The sequence below is a fragment of the Nelumbo nucifera genome, chromosome 4 (assembly GCF_055504915.1).
Source record: "Nelumbo nucifera cultivar China Antique chromosome 4, China Antique-T2T, whole genome shotgun sequence".
Classification (NCBI taxonomy): domain Eukaryota; kingdom Viridiplantae; phylum Streptophyta; class Magnoliopsida; order Proteales; family Nelumbonaceae; genus Nelumbo; species Nelumbo nucifera.
The window spans coordinates 11,176,853-11,203,106 of record NC_142652.1 but is presented as its reverse complement, the minus strand read 5'-3'; the positions used below and the strand labels follow the sequence as shown (position 1 = coordinate 11,203,106).

The 26,254-nt window shown below is 36.2% G+C and overlaps 2 protein-coding genes across 4 annotated transcripts in view; one reads left to right on the top strand and one right to left on the bottom strand.

The window, feature by feature from the left end:
* Window positions 1-3,375: 3,375 nt before the first annotated feature.
* LOC104587222 (universal stress protein A-like protein) lies at window positions 3,376-6,806 on the top strand. Its single transcript, XM_010244746.3, has 4 exons — window positions 3,376-3,718; window positions 5,731-5,852; window positions 6,086-6,204; window positions 6,502-6,806. Exons 1-4 carry the CDS (start codon window positions 3,529-3,531, stop codon window positions 6,608-6,610), a joined length of 540 nt encoding a protein of 179 aa, XP_010243048.1. The 5' UTR covers window positions 3,376-3,528; the 3' UTR covers window positions 6,611-6,806.
* A 7,840-nt stretch (window positions 6,807-14,646) lies between these two features.
* The window catches only part of ATM (Serine/Threonine-kinase ATM-like protein), a 151,152-nt gene continuing 139,544 nt past the window's right edge, over window positions 14,647-26,254 (bottom strand). For 2 of the 3 annotated variants that reach the window (XM_088902617.1, XM_088902619.1), the window contains 14 exons: window positions 25,602-25,658; window positions 25,385-25,444; window positions 24,820-24,914; window positions 24,595-24,703; window positions 24,331-24,420; window positions 23,011-23,090; window positions 22,852-22,930; window positions 18,093-18,139; window positions 17,905-18,004; window positions 16,758-16,889; window positions 16,489-16,623; window positions 16,338-16,403; window positions 15,703-15,846; window positions 14,647-15,045 (listed from right to left, as the gene is read on the bottom strand). In XM_088902617.1, coding sequence (XP_088758743.1) covers window positions 14,968-15,045; window positions 15,703-15,846; window positions 16,338-16,403; window positions 16,489-16,623; window positions 16,758-16,889; window positions 17,905-18,004; window positions 18,093-18,139; window positions 22,852-22,930; window positions 23,011-23,090; window positions 24,331-24,420; window positions 24,595-24,703; window positions 24,820-24,914; window positions 25,385-25,444; window positions 25,602-25,658 — 1,272 coding nt within the window. In that variant the 3' untranslated portion in view covers window positions 14,647-14,967. Of the gene's footprint in view, window positions 15,046-15,702; window positions 15,847-16,337; window positions 16,404-16,488; window positions 16,624-16,757; window positions 16,890-17,216; window positions 17,363-17,904; window positions 18,005-18,092; window positions 18,140-22,851; window positions 22,931-23,010; window positions 23,091-24,330; window positions 24,421-24,594; window positions 24,704-24,819; window positions 24,915-25,384; window positions 25,445-25,601; window positions 25,659-26,254 lie in introns of those variants that run through there. The other variant, XM_088902618.1, reaches the window with a different exon arrangement.

Sequence of the window (26,254 nt, the reverse complement as noted above, 5' to 3'; positions counted from 1 at the left end):
ACTCCAATCTTCTCATGTCTTAGTTTACAGGAGTAGCCTTGTTTTTTTTTTTTTTTTCTTTTTTACCATATGGGCTTTGTGCGGTTCGATGAAGCAAGGATCCATAAAACATTGATTTGCCTTTGTTAGGTTACATTTTATTTATTAGTTGTCAGTGTTAAAACATTGAATGAGCTTGATGGAGACTTTTAAATGGAAATTTCTACTGGTTATTATTTGTATGGCATGCCGGTATAAATGCATCCCTATGATAATTCTTGTTGCCTTGGACTTCCATGAGATTACGGTTTAACTCTTGCCGATAAGAGTCCTCAATGATTCATTGGTCTATTGTAGGTTTTGATGATTTACTCATTTGCACATGTATAAAGGAAACATTCCCCTAGGTTTTGATGAGTTCAGTAATGTTTGTTTGTGGCACTAGGCCCAAAATACATAGGTAGTAGACTTATGATCAAATCTCACTGCCACCAGGAATGGGGGGATGGGCTGATTTCAGAGTTAAAACAAAGTGGCACTAGGCCCAAAGAAAACATTGTGTTAGGGTTTTAGCAATACAAGGCCATGAATCGCATGGCTAAAACCACGTAGTAGTAAAAATGAACTTGACATTATCTTTAAGGGAAAATCTATGATGTGGGAAAGACATGGTATTGAAAGAGTTTTGATCAATCAATACCCATCCATGAATTTTGATGAATAACACCTAATTGGCTTCCACTTTATGATTCTAATTGATTGGTCAAATATTTTTCAGATATCATAGTTGAATCCTATCTATAAATAGTTTCTTCGGCTTTTATTTATTTTTTGTTTCATGGGGCTACACAATTTGGGGGGGGGACCCACTCAGTTAAGACAACTTTCACTTGTTTAAGCTATGCTTGGCGTCAATATCATTTTATTATACCTTGAAATTCAGTAAAGTTGTTCTAGGTTTAGTGCATGCTTTATATTAATACTTGTGCCATATCTGTGCTTTTAGGCACTACATAAGCAAAAAGTGAGAACATTGTTTCTATTGTATTGCAAGAAATGTTGAAATGACATTTTCTTCAAAAGTGATTATCACTGAACCCAAGACACTCATGTTACTTGAATGACTTGAAAACATTCAATCAAACAAAGAAAAATGGAGGAAAAAAGCAAAATGCCTACATGGCCCTGACTTGGTAGAAACAGCCTAATCAAACACACCCAAGGCGGGAATGCTCATTTTCAATGGATAACTTATCAAGGTCATGTTTTCCTTGTAAATCACACTCGAAATGATTATTTTTTGGGTAAGTTACAGATTACCACCCTATATTTAGATTCCAAATTTCCAACACTTTTCCCCTTCCATTAGTATTATATGAGTTGGCTTCAAAAAAGATTCTCATTTCACTTTTATGTGCTTGTTAAGCATTTCTAAATCTCGTCATTTTGAAATATCATTCATTTTACTAATATGAATTTTGAAAGGGTATTTTAGTAAATTAAAATTTTCCATCAATAGCATTAGCTGAGCGTTCACATCAGTCATAAAATACATGGGGCCCACAATCATTTAACCTCTTAGTATAGGTCCCATGGATTTTATCACTCATGTAGGGCATTATCATTGATCCCATCTTGTTATGTAATTGATAATTTTTACCTATTTATTTTTTGGGTAAATTAAAGATGGGTACCCTCTACTTTGGGGGTAGTGACAGATAGGTATCCTAAACTTTCAATTGCAACACTTGAGTATTCTAGAATCTCAAAAATAGACACTTGGGTCCATATGCTAGTATTCCATCAGTTAAGCATTACATAATCTCAAAAATGCCTTGCTCATGTATTTTCAAGATCATTCTATAGAGTAAAAATCATCACTAGAGAATGCCATTATCGGAAAATTTGAATATGTTATTTGCTATCCATGTGAGAATGTCATCATGGAGGGATATTTAATTACTTGGGAATGATCTTAAAAATACACAAGAAGGGTACTTTTGGCATAATGTAATGTTTAATTGACGGAATACTAACGGATGTATCCAAGTGTCTATTTTTGAAAGTTTAAGGTACTCAAGTATTGCAATTGAAAGATCAGGTACCTATCTGTCACTACCTCCAAAGTACAGTGTACCTATCTGTAATTTACCCTTATTTTTTAACCATTACACTCGGAATGATTATGAATTTATGACGTGGAGTTTGATTGTTATTATACGGACATGACACATATCATTATTTTAGAGTTTGGGTTTGCTCCTCACATGAACCTCACCAACGTGTCCCAATCACATATTGGGAACATCTCCCATACTTGTATGTTATTATTGATTAGATATTACCAATATATAGTGGGGTGTAGTTGTGACTTGTGAGGTCTGTATGTGTCCAGTGGAGAGCAAATACATATTGGGAACATCTCCTATATTTGTATTTATTATTCATGGGGAGATGTTCTCAATACAGGGTGGGATGTGACTATTAGGTTAGTGTGAGGTGCGCTCTGAGGAGTAGATCCTAATCTGGACATGGGAGAATTCGGATCTGCTCCAGAGAGAGCCACATCCACATCCCACACTGTATTGGGAGCAGGGTGGCCAGGACATGCTGTGAGGTGCGTTCTATGAGAGTAGATCTCGTCCTGACATGGGAGGGTCATTGTTGTAACAGTGTTAAATCATTGTCCTCAATTCAAATGTTAAATCATTAGTGAAAAAAAAGGGATTATAGCAGATAAGGGTAGCTTTTGGACCATAATATCAATAAAAGTAATATTTTTGATAAAATTTAAAAAATAGTTTAACCTTTTGAAAATAATATCAAATAAGGGCAAAAATACTATTCATCTTCTTCCTCTTGCAGATCATTTATTAGCGTTGCCGCCCGCCACCGCCTTCGGAGGTGGGCGGAAGTGGTAGTATTGGGCAAAGGTGGAGGCAAAGATGTGGGCGGGGGCAGAGGCAGCGACGACAACGCTGGTGGATGGTAGGCTAGCGCTACTGAGGCGGAGGTGGAGGCGGAGGTGGTGGTGTTGGGCAGAGGCGGAGACACTAAAAATGATCTCCAAGAAGAAGAATATAAACAACATTTTTGCCCTTATTTAATATTATTTTTGAAAAGTTAACATATTTTTAAAATTTTATTAAAAATATTGTTTTTATTGATATTGGGGCCGAAAAGTTGCGCGAGTTTATCTTACTTGACTAGGCAATTCACGCAATTAATAAAAAAAGAAATGATTAGGGCGATGCAGATCCCTAGACAACGTGCTGACTGGCTGCTGACTGTGCTCACTAGACAACGTGGACTCCTATAAGTCGGTTGTGCCTGAATCGGTAATCACTTCCATAAAAACAAAAACAAACAAAAAATTGGGAACCGAAATTTTCATTTTACTTTTGAGAGCGCGTTCATTGGATCACCGTTCTTCGGTGCATGTTAGTAGCAAGCTTCATTACGGGGTAGGGGAGGGAAAGGGGAGGTTTCAGGCTTCAGGGAGACAGCGTCAGCGAGATAACTGATAACGAAGACAGAAGACGGATAGCAATGGAAAGAGGGGTGGAATCGGAGCCGACTCGGATAATGTTGGCAGTGAACGAGTCTTCCATCAAAGGTTACCCGCACGCATCCATTAGCAGCCGCGGTGCATTCGAGTGGACTCTTCAGAAGATTGTCCGCTCCAATATCTCCGGCTTCAAGCTCCTATTCCTTCATGTTCAAGTCCCCGACGAAGACGGTGCCTTCCCACTCTATCTCTCTACATCTTTTGCTTTCGATCTGATTTACTTACCAATTCCCTTTGCTATCAGTTTATTCTATTCATGTTCTTGACACTGCGAGGAGTTCGAATTGTTCTTTATGCTTCTTTCGGAACCCTAGCTATGAAACGTTTTTGAATTCTGAAATATATATTTTCTTTTTTTGTGCTCTTGTATTTTATTTCTATGTCGTTTCTGTGGCACCGTCGAATGCGAATTATGTCGTAAACGGTCCTGGTCAACCATAATTAAGATCATCCTACCTATTTTATCGCCATCTGCTTGCATAATTAAGATTCATCTCTAGGGGAATAAAGCGGACCGAGAATTTGAGACTAGATTCTTCGAATACTCTTTCAATACCACATTGAAATTAACCAGCTTTGCTGTGCTTTTGTTGTTTTTCCCATGTTATTGATCGTGCTTTATCGAGAGTTATTAATAAGCCGAATAGTCTTTCTTCTGATACGTGCTGTCATAAGTTGTGTGTATCTAATTGTCCATTTATATATCTACATATTTGAATGTAATTGACGGTGCATGGGTCAAGTCTAGCAGAACATACCTGTACAAATAGGATTTCAGTATGTAACATGCTGAATGCAGCAACTATCCATTGGGGAGACCGGCTAATTCTTGCTTTTTAGGCCAATATCATTGTTTTTCAGTGTCCTGGTGAAGTGGGACTATCAACATACTGAGTGTAGATTCAAAATATTTAGGTGGTATATTCATTGGGGGATCTAGATATTGTATGTTCGACCCATGGGGAAATTAGGTAGAATACCTTTTGTGGTGGTTAAAAAGGGCAGCCCAGTGCATGTCTTCTGCCAATGCGGGGTCTGGGGAGAGACAGGTGTGTACACAGCCTTACCCTTGCAGGTACACAGACAGGCTGTTTCCATGATTTGAACACTGGTCACCCAGGTGGTAATAGAGCAACCCAACTATTGCGCCAAGTCCCACCCTCAGACTACCTCTTGTGGTTACCTAAGAGAAAAGCCAAAGGGTGAAGTGAAGCAAAAAGGCAATTGGGAAGTCGATTGTATGTTCCAAATGATTCTGAAACATCTGCAGCTATTTGAAGTGATATTTAAAATCTCCTTAGTTCTTGCACAAGTTTCTCTCACTTTATAAATGTGACTCTGAAGTTGGTAAATTGTTTGGATTTGTTTTTCTTTTTCCCGGTGAACTGAAATAAATTCTCAAGGAATTTATTGATCTGCAAGAAAGATCCGAAGGGAATTTGGGTGTGTTCTTTAATTCGGTTTTATTATAAGATGCAGCACACTTTAACATTTCTGTTAACTTGTGAGTTGACATCTCCATGACAGACAAGGTCCATATACTGTTAACATTTCTCTCATTGCAACGATGTGTTTATTTTTTGGAATCGTTCTCTGCCTTTATGTACATAGTAGGATTGACATAATTCACTTTTTTTCTAGTTTATAATATCCTCTCTTTCTGTCCCCCTCCTTTTTACACTGAATTCTAATTGATAATGGCCTTTCTGAATTTCATCGACAATGCCAGTTGGAAAAAATGGCATTCTTTTCTAAGTTTTTTCTCAAACAATAAATCCTCTTAGGTCTAGTACCACATAGTATTTAATTTACCTTGTAGATTTTTGGGTCATCTTAAAAATGGTTGCCCTGTTTTAGAGCCCTTTGCACAAGCTTCAATGGAAGATAAATTCAGCATTTATTGGACCCAATTTCTCTATGCCAAATGGCTTGATTGGGTAATTTTAATCATTTGAAAAGTTTGGCATTTCAGAAGAGGTCAAAACCTATCTTGAATAAAAAATTCAATACTTGACACTCATGATCCATTGTAACTTCTGCTTTGTTAGTTTTTGAGAATAATCAACTTTGTCACTCAACCTGAGTCCGATATGGCTTTTCAGTTTGTAATCCCACCTTGTGCCTCTAGGAATTATTGCTGTGTGAGTACTGCTAGCTAATAGCATTTGTTAAATCCATGCTAGGGTTTGATGACATGGATAGTATTTATGCATCACCTGAGGATTTTCAAGCAATGAAACACAGGGACAAGACCAGAGGGCTTCACTTGCTGGAGTACTTTGTTAAGAAATGCCATGAAATTGGGGTATGTAAGAATTTCCTTTTAGGGCACACATGCTGATTTTTCATCTCCTCTTTTCTTCCCCTTCTAGATATACATTTTTTTTTTTTGTAAAAAAGGTAAAGTATAATTCGTTCATACATATCAAAACCCGTGTTCAAAAAACATTTGTACAATAAGATGTACAAGTATCTGTATGTATAGAATTGAATTAACGAATTGGCAGGTATATTAAGCTGTCTGTTTTTTGTTTATAGGTCCCTTGTCAAGCATGGATAAAGAAAGGTGATCCCAAGGAAGTAATATGCCATGAGGTGAGACGAGTTGGCCCAGATATGTTAGTTGTGGGAAGTCGTGGGCTTGGACCTTTCCAAAAGTAAGCCTAGCACCTGAGTTAAAGGCATTTATTACGTCTACTCATTCTGTTCCACACTCGTAGCATCTTTTTATAACGTATACAGTTGAAAATCTCTAGATGAAAAATCTTGGCATGATTGAAAAGGGAAAAGAAATAGTTTGTCTTCTTGTATATACTGGCATAATAGCGTTGCTTGTTACTAGAAGTTCTTATTTTAGGACTTTAAACTTGGAAAAGAAATTAAAATTTACAAATTCATGATTACTCTGTCATATGATTCAGCAACTGAAACTACCGTGGTGATTCTTCTTGCAGGGTGTTTGTTGGAACTGTAAGCGAGTTTTGTGCAAAGCATGCAGAATGCCCTGTTGTAACAATCAAACGCAAAGCAGACGAGGCACCAGAGGATGCTGTTGATGATTGACCAGCTTCCAGAGAGTGTGTGCACTTCAATTTTTTTTTTTAATTTTTTTTATTTTTCACTATATAAGACATATTACAAGTGAAACAACAAACATAATCAGATTGTCATAAACCAGAAAAAAAGATAGCAGAAAGCATTTGCTGGAAAAACTACATAAGATGTGTGGTATGTGAAGAAACCTGTTGTTACTCTCTTATGATGTGCTTGCTTTAGCATCTCCATTCTCAGTAGGTTTGGTTTCTCCTTTGTTTCCAACACCTTCTGCAGGTCTAAATTCTCTGAATTCTCCATTGCCAGACTGTTCTCCATTGCGAGCTGGCTTTGTTGTAGGCATAGGCATACCCTTCTTGAATCCATATTCCAGGTCTCGCTCCCTGGGTTGGAACTCGTGGTCTCTTCTGGGTTTTGGGTGAGAGGAGCGGGAACGGCTGTTGCAGAGACGGCCAAGGAAGCAAGCAAGGGCTGAGATAACTATTATCACAGCCAAGACAATGAAAACTGTCCCAAAAGAGCCCTTGGAATGAGAAGAAGGGTGTGGTGAGACGGTAGTCGGGTAAACCACTGCAGGCTGAGAAAGTGACATTTTCAGCTTGTTTTTTTGCTTCAGGGGAGAAGTAGAGGCTTTTATTGGTTTAGTATGGGTTCTCTAGTTCTTTGAGTGTGGATAAAGGCAATACAAGGTTAGGTATTGGAAGAAACAAGAACATTGACAAGGAGGGGAGGGCTCATAAATAAATGGATATCCACCGAGTTTTGAATTCAAAAGCGAGGGGTGCTCTCTTTTGATAAAGACAAAAGGTAAAGAATCTCCTTCTCTTCCCCCTTTATTGTTGAACAAGGTGTACCATTATTGCTTAGAAATCAGAGAAAGGAAGCTTTGGAGCCTGTGTAGAGCGTTACTTGAATGGGGCTAACCTTTGATAAGAGGGTAAGGTATGAACCTGTATGCAAGTCTTCCACACCACAATCCACAATAGTGTGAAATTGAAGCTGTCCTTGGCAGGCATTGCATTCACTTGATCTGGGTTCGACTCAAGATCGGTGGTCTGCTACTCTACTTTATTCTTCTGGATACAATCATTCAATTGCATTGATCATAGGATAATGACCCCGAATACTTGTGAAGCAACACCTGTTATCTTGTCAGTCGTTGATGTTATGCATTCGGTTTTGATATGCTCTTTTCTCTACTTTTGAAATTTGAACTGAATTGCCCATGGACAGGTGCAGATTAACGGTTCTAATGCTGATCACGTATAAAGACTCTGTGTATATGTTGACGCCTGCAAATTAAAAAGCTTCAACCGAGTTTCTAAGAGAAAATACAATCTGCTTGGGGGGTTCAGTTCACCTGTCTTGTGTGTGGCATACTTCTCGAGGAGGGATTAGACATAAGAGGGATTTTGATATTTGATAGGGGTATGCCAGAAACGACGTTTTATTCTTTGTCGTTGTTCTTATAGAAGGGCTCTGCTAACTTGTCATAACTCATAAGGCCTTGGGTTCGGTTGGATATTAGAAATGAAGCATTATCAAACAGAATAAGTTGGTGGTGGAGTTTTATCTTTTATTCCTTTACTTTGATGAGAACCACTAAAAATAGAGAGAATAGTTGTTTCAGAAAACAATTAGTTAGAAAGAAACCTGGAAATGCTGGGCTGTGACCCCATGGATACCGAATTAAAGGGGCCATTTCTATTGACACATAAAGGTTGAGAACCTTGTGAGCTGGTCCTATCTTTTCACGCTTTCATAGAGCTTGTCCATATATCATGGCCGTATGTTCTGAGTGGTTGAACGTTTTCCTGTTATGCCGAGGACCTAATAAGTGTTTTAATTCAAGGCCAGGGGTGAAGAGAATGTGGCTAAGGCTTAGCTTGGAAAAGTACAAATACATATAAAATCTATACTACCTATAAAAGAGAATTTTCCTTTTTTCTGGAATATTTTTGGGTGTTTTCTACCTTTCTTGTCTAAGCACACAATGGGCATAAAGAGAACATATATGTCTTTTACTCTCATTTCAAAAACTGTCCACTCATAATTGTTCAGAAACTATCCACTTGTAAGTTATAACCATTCAAAAACTGTCCATGAATTATAAATAGTTTTGTTTTAGAGATATTACTATGTGCAAATGCACGTACACGTTTATCTATACTACCTTAAAAAAACGAATGTCCTTTTTTTTCTGGAATTTTCATTGGACATTTTCTACCCCATTTATCTAACATATAGTGGGCACAAAGAGGGCATATATGTCCTTTACTCTCACTTTCAGAAACTGCCCATTCATAACTGTTCAAAAACTGCTCACTAATAACCGTTCAGAAACTGCCACGTGCAAATGCACATACATGTTTACTATATCCTATATGGATAATCCAATTTGCAAGGACCGTGATTGGGAATTGTTTGATCGTCTTTCTCCAAGGAAGAAGCGAAACATAATCAACTTGAATTCGGGACAGCTATTTGAAATCTTAGTGAAACACTGGATTTGTTATCTTATGTTTGCTTTTCGTAATAAAAGACCAATTGAAGTGGAGGGTTTCTTCAAACAACAAGTAGCTGAGTCGACTATTCAATCAAATGATATTGAGCATGTTTCCCATCTCTTCTCGAGAAACAAGTGGGGTATTTTTTTGCAAAATTGTGCTCAATTTCCGATGTGACAATTCCGCCAAGATCTCTTCGTTAGTTACCTATAAAAGAGCGAATTCCCCTTTTTTCTAGAATTTTCTTGGACGTTTTCTACCCCTCTTGTCTACTCATAGAGTGGGCATAAAGAGAGCATATATGTCTTTTACTCTCACTTCAAAACTGCCCACTCATAACTATTCAGAAACTACCCACTTATAAGTTATAACCATTAAAAAACTGCCCATAAATTATAAACAGTTTTGTCTTAAAAATATTATCACGTGCAAAGTAATACAAAATACAAGATTTTACACTCTACAAATTTGTATTTTTACTCCTTCCAAACTGAGCCTAAAGTTAAAGGAGTGTCCTGTTTATTTAGCTTTACTATCTTAAAAGTAACGGAAGTGGGTCCGAAAGCAAAAACGAGCAGCAGCCATTTGATAGACCAGTAGGGCTGCAAAGTTAGGTGCAAATATTCGTCTCGCGCATTAAGGGGTGTAAAGGTAAACACAAAAGAATAAAATACTGTACATGCACGGCGCGCATGACCCTGGATTCTAGTTTGTAAAGTAAAACCAGTGTGATATGACCAGATTGTTAGTGTTACAATCAATTCAGTTTTCCGGTGATCCCTGTCCCTGATCCTACCGTCTAAAGCTATCTGAACATGTACTGAGAGTGGGATGAGATCCATGCTTTCCGGTGACCGTCCAGCTCGAACTCCTGAGAACCATCATTTGTGGGGGTGTTAGAAAAATGATCGTGTGATGCAGGGTGACGCTGAACACTTGCAACAGCTAAACGAAAGGGAAAAAAATCTCAACTTGAAAGACGAAAAAATATTTTTGAGTAAAAATTTCACCTCCAATGACTACCTATTTTTCTTCACAGAACCAATCAAAGCTCCATAATTCTATCAAGTCTGAGTATCAAACATTATAAGAACGCAATGTCTTCTTTTCTTTCTTTTACAAAAATTCTTCTCACGTTCAACAGGCTTCTATCAATTATATCCCTTTCAAAATTCCACCAGGCTTGTTTAAGTTTAACCTTTCCTTTGTCCGACTTCTTAATCTTGCTTTTACAGCTGCTACTAGGACTGGTGCCTGCCATGGTCGTGTTGCAAATAACCTCCCTCCATTTGATGTTGTTAAATCCAATGGGATCTCCAAGTTCCGATTTTTCATTGTTTCTCCTAGTGTTCTCTCGGCATTTTCAGGGAAAGGAATTGAGCTCACAATCAGAGTCCCCTATGTAATCCTCCCTGCTCTTGCTTTCAAGACCACTGACAATGCTGCTAGATGGCTCTAGGCCAAACATCTCTGCACATGTTCACTCTGATTAGCTCCGGTTTATTGATGTTGGAAGTGAGATCTACTCCAAGGATCCATAGTACGCTCCATGTGGTGCCTGCAATTAGGAAGACCAAGCCCTTGAAACAATTCAACTTGCAGGGCCAAGCTCTCATCCCCCTGCAGCATCAGTTCTATCGAATCTCTACCCACGCTCCATGCTCTGCAGGGCTAATCCCATATCTTTAATCAAGGTTCAAAATATTGGTATTGCATATTGTACTGTAAGTGTATCGGATAAAGATATGGATACACTTGAATATATTAGAGAAACTCCTAAAAATTTTGTAAATACATCAATATTACTAAATTTAAGATCAAAGTACACAAAAAATGCACACTTTATAACATGAAAATATATTGACAATACTGAGAGTTAGAGCATGGGAGTATCATACAAAAACTTTACTAATAATACATCAAACAATGTTTGAGCTTCCAATCTAGTGCAAGTTCATTGCAAGGCATGTTAAATTGTTGTTAGATTAATGTGTTTGATAGATCATTAATAGATCAATCTTTTCTTCCTCAGCACGAGAATCATTTAGAAAATATAAAATAAATTATTTTTTCAAAAAAATTCTAATTCATCTAATTTTTGGATTAGCCCCATCACCTTAAAAAAAAAGAAAATATAAAATAAATTATTTTTCTAAATTTTAGTTTTCCTAAAAATTAAGAAAAATTCATTTTTGACATAAATTATTCATAGGAATAAATCATTGATAGATCCATATAGCTCATTCCTATAATGAAAATCCTTTATTACATATAAAAAATAATTTTTATATTTTTTTGTTTTTCCCAATTTTTTTGGGATAATGGATAGAGATAACAAGTTTGGACCATATGTTTAATTAGATATATGTTGATGGTCCAAAATGTCAAGACAGTCTATAAACACTATCAAAATGTTTGAATGAATATTGAATATCAATTTATTGACCCATGCTGGTAGCCTAAAACTTTTAGTGGCGGTCATGACAGCTGTTAGCACAAGGCTATTCCACCTTTGCCACATGTCCATGCCTTCAAATACTGATATGCTATGCCCTATATCAAGCATATTGTGTTGATATTTTGGACTTGTATATGTTTAATGATTGGAATTTGGATTGGATGCAGACTTGATGCTATCCCTAAACGATTTGATTAAGATTTGGGTCTGAATAAATTTCATGTAATATGTATATTATATTCAATTATATAAAATTTGTAATGAATAAATTAAATATTTTATGTTTGTAATTTTGTTCTATAACATAAAAGCAATTTAACTTTTAAAATATTTTAGTTATTTTTCTTAATTAAAAAATAATAAAACTAAGAGTGCAACTTGGGTGGGCTCAACCCGAGCCCAGTCCAACCTAGCCCACAATTTTACATGGGTTGGGCTTAGGCTCAAAAGTTTAAGCTTTTTATTTTTTTTGGGCTGGGCTTGGGCCTAGCCTTAAGTAGCCTAAACGCAGACTGAGCCTGGGCTCAGTCTTGACCTTGGGCTCGGGTTGAGCTTGGGTTTTAGGCCCAATGGGTAGAGCTAAATCCTGGCCTTGCCCACCCGACTTGAACCCCTAAATAAAGCCAATTCCGTTTGAGTTCTAATGCGATCTATTCAGATTTCAGATCAGATTCAAATTTAAGTTTTTACTAATGCAATCGGGTTTGGATGTGATTACATCCAATCTTGAACCGACCCAATTACATATAGTGATGATCTGCTTATCTACGCACCAAGAGTTGTTGGGCTTGGTTTTCTCATTTGATCCCCGAGGAAAACCTCATCTAAATGTCAGGAGTTAAAATCTATTGCAATTTGGCCCTTTTTTAATTGTTTTTTGATATCTTCTGAAGGTGGGGGTAGTCCATGGCAGGATTTGATCCCAAGTTTCCGCTACGACCATGAGACCTGACCAATTTGGCCCTGAAACAAAAGCTTGCGCCATCAAGTTGGATTGCATAGTTTTTTTTTCTTTGATGCGTAAAATATCATTTTACTAAACAGAAGCACAATCAGAGAAGTGCATTAACTAAACAAAGAGGTGTCACAGACCAAATAACTTCCCTATTAACATGGCTACCTATTGTGCAACTAAGTCCGCAACTAAATTCCAAACCCTATAAATATGAACATACTTAACAAAAACAAAAAGAGCTATAGAGCAGTAGAATCAACAATATCAGATATGGCAAGTTTACTCCATGAAGAATGGCTCTTAGGTCTGTGCCTAAAGTACTAGCTTCACTCTTAGGGATGGCAATGGGGCAGGTCACCCTACCCGTAAGGGTTCCCTTTTCCAAAAAAAAAAAGCAGAAAAAAAAACAACAGGGCAGTTAGGGTGGAAATTGCCATATTCACTCTCAAAACTACCTACGCCATTAACTAAACCTGCACAAATTCTATATGCTAAACAATAAGAGAATTAGGATTTCTAAGCGCTAATAGAGCCTGCAACACAGGTAAAACTAACCAGACCAGAAACTCATATTTGTCTTGTTTCAGGAAAAGGTTGTAAGCAGCCATCAATAAAATTGAGAATTCTCCAAAACAAAAAAATATTGAGATAAGAATTATTAGAGAATTCGTAAATTCTTAAGCTCCACTTATAAGCAAAAAATGCTTTTATTATAGGGAAAAACCAAAATAACTGTAAAACAGATTCATAATCTGATCATGACCAAAAACACACGAAGCATCTCCAAGGATATCTTTAAAAAAGCATCTTTTTTATTTGATAAGAGTCTCCAACAATTCTCCACAAAATATTTTATATCTTGGAGGAATATCCAGATTCCAAATCATGCTGATAATTTTAATCATAAGATTAGGCAAGATAACACCTCTGAATAAAAATATGCTTGTAGGCTTCTTTGACAGAAAAAAGAGCCTTTATTCAAAACATACCATATGAGGTTTATCCTTATTAGAAGATCTAAAAACAAGTGTTGCAATACCAGTGGGTATGTTGAGGAAAGATAGTCAATCAAGTTTCTATTTCAGAAGCCTGTCTCCCTATTAATGAGATTACTCATTCGGTGTAAAACCCTCCACCTTTACTAATCCAAGAAAAGGTCCAAATGTTCAAAAAAGAATTAATATCAACTTGATACTCAATCTGACCTGACAAGACATAAAAAAAGAGTTACTAATGGCTCTCCAAACAAGAGTTTGAAGGTTTAATTTCCTGAGAATAAAATCATCAGAATTCATATACTTTGGCTTTTAGAATTTTATCTTACAAAGCATTAATAATTCTAAACAATAACAAGGCAAAGATTGAAGGACAAATTAAATCAATATTAATCTGCTAACTTGGGACAAACATTTAGCTTTCTAGCTTTTTAACTTATTATTGAATTTCTAAAAGACAAAATCAAGATAATGAACCTTATTTTTACACCAAAAAAGACGAACACCCAGACATTTAGTATTCTTATTGAGTCAATTCATTTCCAACTCTCTTAAAGAAGTTTGGCACATCTATGAGGAACATTCTTGCAGCAAAAAATGCCTGATTTATTAAAATTAAACATTTGTCTAGAAACATTTTGGAAGAACTCAAGAATGTCTATAACATTAGTCATCAGTAGCTTCAAACCTGGAGGCTTTACAAAATAATAAAATGTTAATAGCAAAAAACATGTGACAATCTCCATGGGCACTCCTACAAACAGAAATACCATGAATAATAAGACCTTGCATCTTGCATTAATTAAAAGCCTAGAGAAACTCTCCATAGAAAAAAGAAACAAAAGGGGAAAGAGAGTCCCATTGTCTAAGACAACTAGCTTTGATGTATCCCTCAAAAGAATCATAAATTAAAACAGAAAGGCTCACAGAGGAGATGCAATTTTGGAAACTGACGCCTTAGAGGTGATTTTGACAACATCAAACCTGATATTCTTCCCAGCCTTAGATGTTGCCGGATATCTCCCACACCATTAAATGAATATATAAGAAAAAATGTAATAGCTATTCTATACGCACATTTTTCAACATCTGCCTTTTTATGTTATTTTCCTTGAAAATAATGAGATAAATTTGGCATGAAAACTTGAACAGCCCTCTCTCTCTCTCTCAATTTTATTTTTCCTCAAACATGATTACAGAAATAGGGCATTGACATTATTTAGTATCTTTCTACCAAAAAAAAGACATTACTTCGTATCATATAGATGCTAGACACATAAAAATGGTACAACTGTGCAAGAATTTACAATTGAATACATAAATGACACCCAATACACAATCTCAACTCATGAAACAAAAGAAAAGGAAAAATGAAAACCTCAAAAGAGAAAAATACGCCTGTACAGTGTGTTCAGGTGCCACAGCTGCTAAGAACGAGTAAACATTTCTTTTCACAACCAAGCTCCCCATCCAGGGAACATTTGACACAAACGCTCCGGATCAATTGCATCTTGTATAAGTTGTTGGACCTGCACGCAAACCAACAATATTAAATTAATTGAATGTCATAGAAACATGCAAAACAGAAAGGAAATTCCCTAACTGGAAGATAATCCTTAAAGCAAATTATTGATCACCCTGCAGAATCAACTTCTTTGGATCACTTTTTCCTGTAGCTAATGAAAGGACCATGCGTTTCTAAGTTCATCATACAGCAAAACTACGTTGAGGTTGACACTTGACAGAATTAACAACCAAAAAGACAAAAAAAAAAGAAGAAACCAGAAAAAACATGTAACAAAATATCCATTTTTTGAAATAATCTGTGCCATATTTTTACATTAAATAGACAAAATTCATCATATATATATATATATATAATTCAAAACTTTAACATCTCCATGTATATAATCACTTTTTAGGTGTTTTCTTTTTCTTTAATGCACAGATAAATCATAAGCATAATCAGGAGGAAATGAACTGTATAGATGTATCTTGCATTTTAGGTTTTTCCAGCATATGCAATCCATGCCGACACACACTTTTTGTGTCATTGTTGGTAGATCAAAATGCTCTTAAACCACTTAGCCACGTCCTTACATTGCATTTTCAGTAAACAAGCAGGTTCTGTCAAGAAAAAAAAAGTATCTCCATGTTGCCAAAACTGATATAGGCTGGAGAATTACCTGGCCATGCACGCTTCTCATTTCACCTTCTTCGTATCCATCTAGCTTTTGTTTGACACGCAACAATGCACGTGCTGCATCCTTGTTCCCCTCATATACATCTTGTGAATCTTCCAAACTTGATTCGATATCATCATCTGTTTCCTGTGAAAGTGAAATGACATGGATTGCATTGGTAGAAATACTCAACAAAATAACATGCAAATCGATCCATATTCATATTTCCAATTCTAAAAGAAAACCAGGTCTGTAGAAAATTCAAAATCTGCCCTTAGGTTTTGGTTGTAGTAACTTCTATCAACAGATAGTTACTGCATTTATAACTCTGCCAGTATTGAGCATTGCTTGGCATTTCTAGTCCACAAGTCTAGATGGAGGGGGATCCTATTACTTTTCAAGTTGCAATTAAACCTTTGGCATATCTTCTCATGAATCCTGATCTAATGTTTCTTGCTCAAAACAGTGCATCTCATTATGTAACAAGTAACAACAGCCATTTCAGAGCATGTGGAATGGGACCAAGTGGTAGTGGTGGTGATGATGATGATATACAGGTGCAAAATCTTGTTTACTTGTATGGACATAACTAATCTTCTTACAATTAAGAATAAGTAAATTTCTTCAAACTGAAATACCTTTTGACGCTGCAAAGCCTTCAGAGGGGATAGAGCCCATTTGTAGAGAGGGTCATGGATGAAAACCTGCAGAAAAACACCTACCAGTTACCAAGAAATGAAAAAAATTAGCCTTTATTTTTAGGAAGGAGATTATGCTGGTTAATCATACTTCGACAATGGTCAGAAGTGCTTCCTTATTTGTCCTCATAACGGATAGAGTTTCCTCACAGCATCTTCTGAAAACACCCTCCACTCCAGTGATTCCCATGCCATCTATAATATCTCTTGTGAGCCTAAAAGGAACCTGCCAAAGGTAGTCAACATAACCCATGAACAATAAGGAGAGTTGTCTGCCCCCAGGCAAAACTCTAAAGTCCTTGCCAAACTTAGGAAGATCAGACAGGTAAAAGATCAAATGAATGGTCAACACAGACATACCCGTTCAGGTGTTTTCAGCATCAGGCCCTGCTCAAAGGCAACACCAAGATCGATGTGAACTACTTCTGCAGTGGCTTGATCAATGAGGATATTCATGGAATGACGATCTCCCAGACCAACAATATAGCCTACCTGAGTTCAGATCATTCATTTCAGCATTATGACTATTTTGCAATGCCCATACTGCATTTTAGTGACTTAAATGTAACTAGAGTTGATTACGCAGCTTCACACATACAAAAAGAAAAACAGATACTTTAAATTCCAAAAAAAATTGTTTTGCAGGGAAATGTAAAGATTTTGGAAATTATAAATTGAAAATTGTATATGGAGGTAAATGCCCTCGGTTTAAATTGTTGAACTCACAACTGGTTAGTTCCACCTTTGAAGGTAGAGCATTAATGTGGAGAGCTAACACATGAACACCTTTCTTTTTATGTATTCAGAGGTTCTCACAGAACCATAGTTGAAGGTGGCAGCTGGCTTGTTGGTAAGGTCTCTGGCTGGTCTTCACCTGGGTCTGGGGGAGGGCTACCCCCATTGTGTAGCTTATTTGCCTACCAAAAAAGGACAATGCTACAGAAATGTCCTGTCTTTGGACACCTCTGAAGCAGAAAAAGAAAAAACAAAAAAACTGCAGAGGTGATGAAAAGCTCAAAGGAATAACTAAATCTTCAATGAAGGAACATGCTGTAGGATGTCAATGATTAATGCTCCAGATATATCTCTAGAATGTCCCATTTTGGGCAACTGGGAAAAAACACAAAACTACTAGAGTAACAAGAAGTTCATGGGAACAACTAAATCCTTAACGGAAGAAGGAGAACAACTAAAGTCTAATTATGGGGTGCATGCCTATATTTGCAAATACTCAAAATGAATAAAACAAGAACATACATTAATGGACAAAACAAACTAAAACAAAAAGGGAAAAGAAAAGATACTTAGATGGATTTCTGTTTTGATCTATGAACAATATGGAGGTTATTTTCAAAAGAGAAACCATGAATGCTAGAAAGCACAAGAAACTATCCTGGAGTACCAGAGTAAGCCCAAGTCATATAACCTCATACCCCCACACCCCCACCCTCCAAAAGAAAAAGAAAATGAGGGCCTAAGTGTCAGGACAACAATATGACAAACTTACCATTGAACTAGCTGCCACACTACGTGTGTAAGTGAGCCTTTTCTCAAACCAATCAGCAGGTTGTAAGAATCGCTCCAAGAAAAAGTAATGCATGACAGGTCTGCACAAAATTTAAGGCAAGAGTTAAACCCTAAGGATTCTAAAATCTGAAGTTGGTGAAAATACAAGTAGATGAGGGAAAGACAGACCTGAAGTTTTCACAAACTTTCCGAAAGGCCTCATGCTTATCTTTTGCCTAAATACAAGATCAAATTAAAAAAATGCAACACCCCTATTTCCATGCATTTTTCTTTACATTCTTGCAGTTAAATTTAAAAAATGAACCACTCAACATACATGCCATTCATACAAAATATATGCACATTAGTACAAACATTCCTCAAATAACTATGATTCAATACAGGATTATAGGAACATTTGTAATTTTTAAAGGACTCCTAGATTTGAGTAATAAATTATAAATTTCCTAAGAAAAGAAACTTATAAGATTATGCTGGAAATGAGAATGAGAAACAAAGACAGATGATGAACCCGATATGTCTAGAACTGCCTACAAGCTGATCAGTGCACTACAGGGCAGTCATCAGTCCATTTAATTACATACACAAAGTACAATGCACTGAAGCAAGTTGAGAACAAGCAATAATACCAATGAAAATTGTATTGAATGACCCTTCTTTTTCAATATAAACTGTTTGGCAATGTAAACAATAAATTGCTTCACTGAGGAAATTCTTCTATCAACATATGTTTAATATCCACATCATTCCTTACAGACGTTGTGTGAACAACTCCTGGATTCTAAGACTATATACACGGATACCTGCATATCATTGGCATATAGGCCTGCCAAGCACACCCATCCCACTCCAGTTTTCTCAAAAGTGATTCTTCCCCAATCACACCTTGAAGCTGGTTATGCAAAAAATCATCATATCCCCCTTAACAATACCTTTTAAAGAGAAAGAAAATGATACCATAAGAGAAACTGATAGCCTTGGAAGCCTACCTATGAGGGTTGCTGAATGTGGCAGCCATCACCCTCATCAACAAAGCCAACTCTTCCTCTAGATCCTCCATGGTCATTTGCTGAGAAGTTTCTTATTCATGAAACCTATTTTCCAGCACCCCCTTGAGCCTTGAATACAAATGCATTTGCATTTGAATAACTGAAATTTTAAATTGCCACCCTTGCTATTACATAGTTTTGTTGATGTTTCTTGTGTACAGGTAAACATATGTTTGGGTGTTTTACTGTTTTAGTCATGGAAGTTCGCATTAGGATATCAATCAAAGCGCACTTAGTGGGTCTACACCCTACAAAATCATTAGGAAAACGACAATTCCAACCTGGTAATCTATTATATATATGCTCAGTAGCTGGATACCAGGGTTTTTTCAAAGCTTCTTTAGCCCAGCTGGAATCTTAGATGTTTATATGAGAAGGCCTAATGGTCTGCCAAACTATCTGCAAAAACTCTTTAATCTTTTAACCTGCAGACAACAAAGACTTTGGAAAGCTCCGTCTGTGAGTTGGCTAGTAAGGTGACCTCTGCTGAAGAAGTTTTTGGCTACTGAGCTTGAGATTGAAGACTTGGGGAAGTTCATATTACTTACTAGATTATTTCTCTATGGACCAAGCCCAATGAGGAGCATTGGTGGCTTGAGGACAGCATAAATTCCTTAGCACAAAAATTCTACTCTAAGAATGGATTTGTTGGGGGACATAATGTTGTAGGCTTGGGCCTTTACTGTTTATGTTGTGTTTTATTTTCTCTTTGGGTTAAATGGGCCTGGGCCTATATTGTATCTTTAAATTTGTTTTGCTTCCTTCTAATGAGGGGCAAACTTGTCACTTCATTTGCTTTAATTTTAATCTCTATATAAATCGGTTTAGGGCTAGTAAGAGGTGATTGCCAGTTCTTTTTAATGTAGATCTAACATCTTTATGGTATCAAAGCACCTAAAGCTGCATGAGCTTGCTCGTTTCACATTTTTTTCTTTTTTTTTTTCATCCCTTCATGAAAGTATGTAAACTAAAGAATCCCCTAGAGCCTGGTTTGAGAGGCTATGCAACGCAATGAAGACTACAAGATATCAACAAAGTATCCAGTGAAGGAATTTTCATTTGCCAGAGAAAATATGCCTTGGACTTACCGAAGGAGACTAGGAAAAAGTAAACATGTTGTTACACCTATAGAGTAAAACAATGGTTTGCAAGAAGGCGGTGAGGATCTATACCCAAACAAATAAGGATATCAAAGACTTGTGGGTAAGCTACTCTATTTATCTCTTACAAGGCTTGACATTGCATACACAGTCCATGTGGTCAACCAATTTATGCATGTTCCACGTATTTCCCACATGAAGGCAGTTAAGAGAATACTAAGGTATCTAAAGACATGCCTAGGAAAGGAGTTGTTGTTTAAGAAAAATGATAAGCTTGATTTAGAAGCAATATATTGATGTTCACTGGGCTAGATCTACTAGACAATGGGAGGTCCACTATTGGGTATTGTATTTGTAAGTCTAACCTAGTGACTTGGAGGAGTAAAAAACAGGTTGTGATTGCTAGGTCCAGTGCTAAGGTAGAGTATAGAGCAATGGCCCATGGTGCGGCTGAGCTTCTTTGGCTTTAGATATTCTAAAGGAGTTGGGAATTGTGGTCACTAGTCCTTTGAGACTCTACTGTGAAAACCAAGCACCCATCAACATCGCCAATAATCCAATTCAACATCATAGGACTACACACGTTGAAATTGATAGACACGTTGTAAGAGAAAGGATTGTTTCTGGGGAGATTTGTGTACCTTATATGCCTTTTGCAAAATAGATAGTTGATATTTTCACCAAAGGTCTACCCAAAGCCAGATTTAGTGAATTATTGTGCAAGCTGGGCATGTTGTGAAAAAGGTTTAAAATGTTGATGTCGATGGAAATGTTGGTTACCCAAATATAGGACATATGTCAGATGGAAATATTGTAAAATATGTGGAAATCTGCAAAGATTATTTGTGAAATGATAAAAGAAGCATTAATACACCTTTCTAGTGACTATATATATATTATTTTACTATGCATATTAACTTTTATTAACTTGTATATTATTAGTAAGTAGTGACTATATACTAATTTATATTAATATTTTATTATTATGAAGAAATTTTTATATGCATGCATATCTTTATATTCTTATAAGTAATTGGTTTATTCCTTTTTTTTGTTTTCTAATTCCTTTTTATGAATATTTTATTTTAAATTATTAATGACTTATATAAGTAACATATTAATATATTATGTATTAATATTTTTAATATATACTATAGTATATTAATATAATATAATATAATAATATGTTATATATTAATGTTTAATTGGCACTTTTAAAGAAGGTCTAAAATATTACTGTAGATCCTTGTGTATTATAACATATTCTAATAATAAAGATTCCTTTTTAAGTGTTTTATGCTGTGATGGTCTATGATAACTCTTATTTTGCATGCCGTAAGGTTTAAGACATGCTACTATTCATTTTATTTGAACATTTGAAAACTGAATGCTCACTTTAGAGTCCTACTCCTGGAGCAAGAGCAAGTGCAAGATCACAATATCTATTGAATGAAGGGGATGCTTCTACTCCTATTTCATCCTTTTTTTTCTCTTATTTTTCATATGGTAATTCTAGAAGAGGGTTTGTGCTTCCTGCATGCCTGAACCTGTGCTTTAAAAGGTGTGGGAGGCGTACTGTGCCTCCAAGCGAGGCACTCCCAAAATGCCCTGAGGCATATGCCTCAGGTGCAAGAAGCGTATGCCTCGTATGCTTTTTTCATGAGGTATGCTAGAGGCGTACACCTCATGTGCCTCATGCACATCTTATATAAAAAGATAGAAAAAAAAAAGAAAAAAGAAAAAAAGGAAAGAAAGGGAAGGGAAAGAAAAAAAAAGAGAAAAGGAAAGAAAAGAAAAGGAAAGGGAAGGGAAGACCTCCCCCCCCCCTTTCAACTAATGCTATGCATCTTTATTCTTCTTAATATAAAAGATTTTTATTAAAAACAAAGAAAAAATAAGATCCCCCCTTCCTCTTCATCCTCCTCCCCTTCCTCCCTCCTAACCCCCCTCCTCTTAAGGAGGCTTACGCCTTTTGCGTTCTGAACTACGCCTCACACCTCTAGGTAGTGGAACACCTCACATCATGCCTCTGTGTTTTAAAACATTGGCCTGAACTAAGATGAGAGGTTGAAGCCTTAAGTTTCAGAGGACTGGCTTCTTGATTCTTGCTCCAAAGAGGGTTTTCAGTGCTCCACTGATGGTAAAGCTAATTTATTTGAACCCTAATCTTGTCGATTTAGATGTTCAAGCTGGAGTGGAAATATGAAACCCTTCTTCCTTTTTCCCTTCTTTAAGCTTGCATCTTCATGCTACACATGTTTTGATTTTGTTTCTTTTCAAATCTCTCTTCCTTTCTTCGTTTTTGACGTTAAATAAGATTCCCATATGTTCGAAATATTAGGAAATAATGTAATTTGTGTTTGGACCGACTTGGTCGACATTTGGCCAATATATCGGAAATGTTGAATGGCATTTTGTATTTTTCTTAATTACCTGAAAGTTTGTCGCTGGGCCTCAATACTGACATATGTTGGGCAACATTTCTGACATTTCCCAACATTTCCCAACATTTTAAACCATGGTTGTGAGACATAATGTCGTGGGCTTGGGCCTTTACTATTTATGTTGTGTTTTATTTTCTCTTTGGGTTCAATGGGTCTGGGCCTATATTGTATCTTTAAATTTGTTTTGCTGCCTCCTAATGAGGGGCAAACTTGTCTCTTCATCTTCTTCTTCTTCTTCTTCAAGCATATGTTTTATAGGATTTATTTATTTTTATCCCTTCAAGCATATATTTTATGGAATGGTACAATAAAAGAAAAAATACATGACACATACATTTGCCATGTATTCTCGGCAGCGCATAAATGACCAGTCTCCTACTCCATAACGTCCATGGGCTCCTCCATTTCTCAAGCTGAAAGAGATTAAGACAAATAAATATGGTATTCAGAAAACCTCATGTTATGGGGTTTTATTCAGTTTGATTTAACTAACCTTCCTAAAAGATATTCACCAAGTGGAATTGTGCCATCAACCCATTCAAGTACACCAGCACTTGGCGTAAAGGGAACAACCTGTTTCGTTAAGAGAAGCAATACTAATAAAGACAAGGATGATAAGAACCAACAAACAAAATACAGGTTGTCAGGAAGCATTTGCACTAAAATATAGACACAAAATTACAAGGGCAACTAATCATTCATTTATGTTGTATAAGATTTCATACTAATTTTTATACTTCATATGTACCATTGGATTCTATTCCTAATGCATACATTGTATATCATGCTCACGGTAGGTTTCAAATAGGTTCTATTTGAATAAATGGAAACTACATATAGAGCAATAAGAAAAGAGACATAACACATATCAGGGAAACATAGTTGTCAAGGTGATGCCTAGGCGACAAGGCGCCCTTGTAGTCTCACCGCGCCTAATCGCCAAGCAGTTTTCTATAGTGTTATAACAAACTTTTATTATCTTAATTTTTTGAGGTTATAATTATAAAATAGACATTTTAAACTAAAATATTCGTTTTGTGTGTTTATATACTAATTTCTTTTTGTTATTTTGTTATTTGTTAGGGTTTAATCAACACAAACATTGCTAAATGCTGTATTGAACCCTCAAAGACTTCAAAACCTGAACCAATAAGAAAGAACAAAAAATGTTGTCCAATCAACAATTTAAGAACATAAAATGTTGTCCAATCAACACATTTTCTTTACTAATTTTGTGTTTTTATATACTAATTTCTTCTTCTTCTTCTTCTTCTTCCACCTTTTCTTTTCTTCTTTTCCTATAACAGAAATAGGGGTTCAGCACCTATATTTTTCGAATTTTCTTTTCTTTCTTCTTTTTCTTCTCATGAATATGTTGGAATATGTTGATTTTCTATACTTTTCTTATGAAAATTATGGATATTTATTAAGGAAATATGATTATGGAACCTAGGGAACTACCCTAGGCAACTAGGCGACTAGGCGCCCCCCTGTCGCCTAGCCTCACCTTGGCGCCTTGGAAACTATGCAGGGAAAAACACACTAGTTTAGTCTTGGAGATGCCATGATGTAAACTCTGACTGGTGGGAACTGGGAAGAAGGCATCATCACTAGCCAAGTTACAGTGACACTATCTTATCTTGTTTTCCAAATGCAAATTACTCAGCAAACAATCTCTAACTACATCAGGTATGCACCTTGACTATTTGGACATGGAATCACATTATGAATTTATGATATTTTACAATATCCAGAGCTTTATTTTCCACTGAAGAGTGAAATGATGTCTTGAATATATTGATGTAGTAAATACCTTATATGTTCGTATCCCTAGTTTTCTTCTCCATGTATCACGATGATTCTGCAAAAAAGTGTTTACCAAACCAAAGAATTGTTCCATCACCTGCAATAATATCATTTATCAGATTTTCTGTCTATTGCAATCAATATAAGAAAATTGGGCCCAGGAAGCATCTATACATATAATTCAGTTAAAAATCAAGAGAATAGGTATTTGGACAAGCCATGAAAAATAACAAACAAATAACCAGAAAATATTGTAGTTTAAAATTCATACAGCATCCTGTCTTAGGTCATCATTTCCAGATTTTGCAAGTTGACGATATTTCCGACCATCTGAACCTATGCACTCAAGCACTTTTGGAGCATTTATACCATTCATTACCCTGCATATTCCAGAAAGAATGAGTAGAAACTTAGTTGTCAAAATTTTAACAGTAGAAAACAGAAAACAAAAAGAAAGGAGAAAAACCCTGGAGTTTGTAATATTGGTTTTGCATACATGATTGAATCTGCTAAACCCATGAAATGTGGGAAAGATCCTTTTTGATACTGACAACTACGGTCCACTGGAACAGTAGCTGTCACAACAGGTACCTGAAGAATAGACAAATACAAAAGTTTCAGGGTTTAGTTATAAGAATCTAATATCCATGGAATATGGTTCGATCTGACTACCTGTGCATATCCCACAAAACATCAAATGCCAAGGTAAAAGCTATTTAACTAAAATGGACCAAATAACAACTACCAGGAAGAGATATCAGAAGATAAGTAACTAGGTTTTCAAGTTTTATTCCCTTTCTGATCAGTGGCATTTACTATATTCATCATAAATAAGAGAAGAAAAGGGTACACAAGGAGTAGATATTATGAACTATTAAAATGCATTACAGATTTCCTAGTTGGGCTTCCAACCTTTGATATTTTGACAACTTAAGATCTCTGTCCCCTTCCTTACCATCTACAATGACATAGGTGGTATATCACATTCTATATTTCCAGGTTTTAACATGCCACTGCCATTGTAATTGATATTAAGTTATTAGTTATCAAATTACACTTACAAGATCAAGCTGGCGAAGACTACGAATGTCTCTTGGTAGCTGTATCTTTTTGTTTGTATCCTGTAAAATGGCAATGATAGATTATAGATTGCTTAAAACTCAATGTTACCTTGTTGTCTAGGCTATGATTTGAGATTCTAGTATTCTGAATAGAGATCGCAAATAATGAGAGAACAATTTCCTAAATTCAGACATAAGCACTTACTATTGCACTTACCTCTCTTTTTGTTTCTAGCTCCGCAAGTTTGATGTAAACCTCCACCATTTGTTTCATCTATAAAGCAAATTGAACATATTAGTAACACTCTACGGGATGGAACCGTATCCTCAGTTCCAATTGTCAGATCCTCCTGAAATTTCATCTTTATGACCTGTCCATCATTATAAACCAATCCCTAGAGCTTGCAGACAATCAGTTAAGTGGAATAACAGAATCAAACTGCAGATCAGTGTTTGAGTTCATGTGTTTTAGTTTTTCATTTTGCATAATTTTCATATGGGGCTCAGAGTAGAACCTAAAGTAATGGTGTGTTTATAAGTACCAAATTCTCAAGGAGAGATTAAAGTACTTATATGCAGTGAAATGAATAAGAATAACTAGGTAGACAGTGCTTTTGCAATGAAAATGAATATTTTATTTTCTACCCTACTAGTTCAACCAGGCTGTATGGCATATACCTTTGTATATGGTTTTGAGGAATGCCGGCCATATGGGTTGGTTAAAACTGCCTTGAATGCCCTGGATATGGTGCATTGTGTAGTGTCCAGTATATTGTCAATTTCTGCTTCAAATACTGGGCCCCACAGGATGCACAAGATCCAGTGCATTTAAAGATGGGATTGATCAACCAATATAATAGAATTGTTCTA

Excerpts from the sequence above, each read along its gene's own strand:
- LOC104587222 (XM_010244746.3), top strand. The coding sequence starts at position 3,529 with ATGGAAAGAGGGGTGGAATCGGAGCCGACTCGGATAATGTTGGCAGTG. Across the intron at positions 3,719-5,730 it reads TCAAGTCCCCGACGAAGACG|GGTTTGATGACATGGATAGT; the intron begins GTGCCTTCCCAC and ends AATCCATGCTAG. Across the intron at positions 5,853-6,085 it reads AGAAATGCCATGAAATTGGG|GTCCCTTGTCAAGCATGGAT; the intron begins GTATGTAAGAAT and ends TTTTGTTTATAG.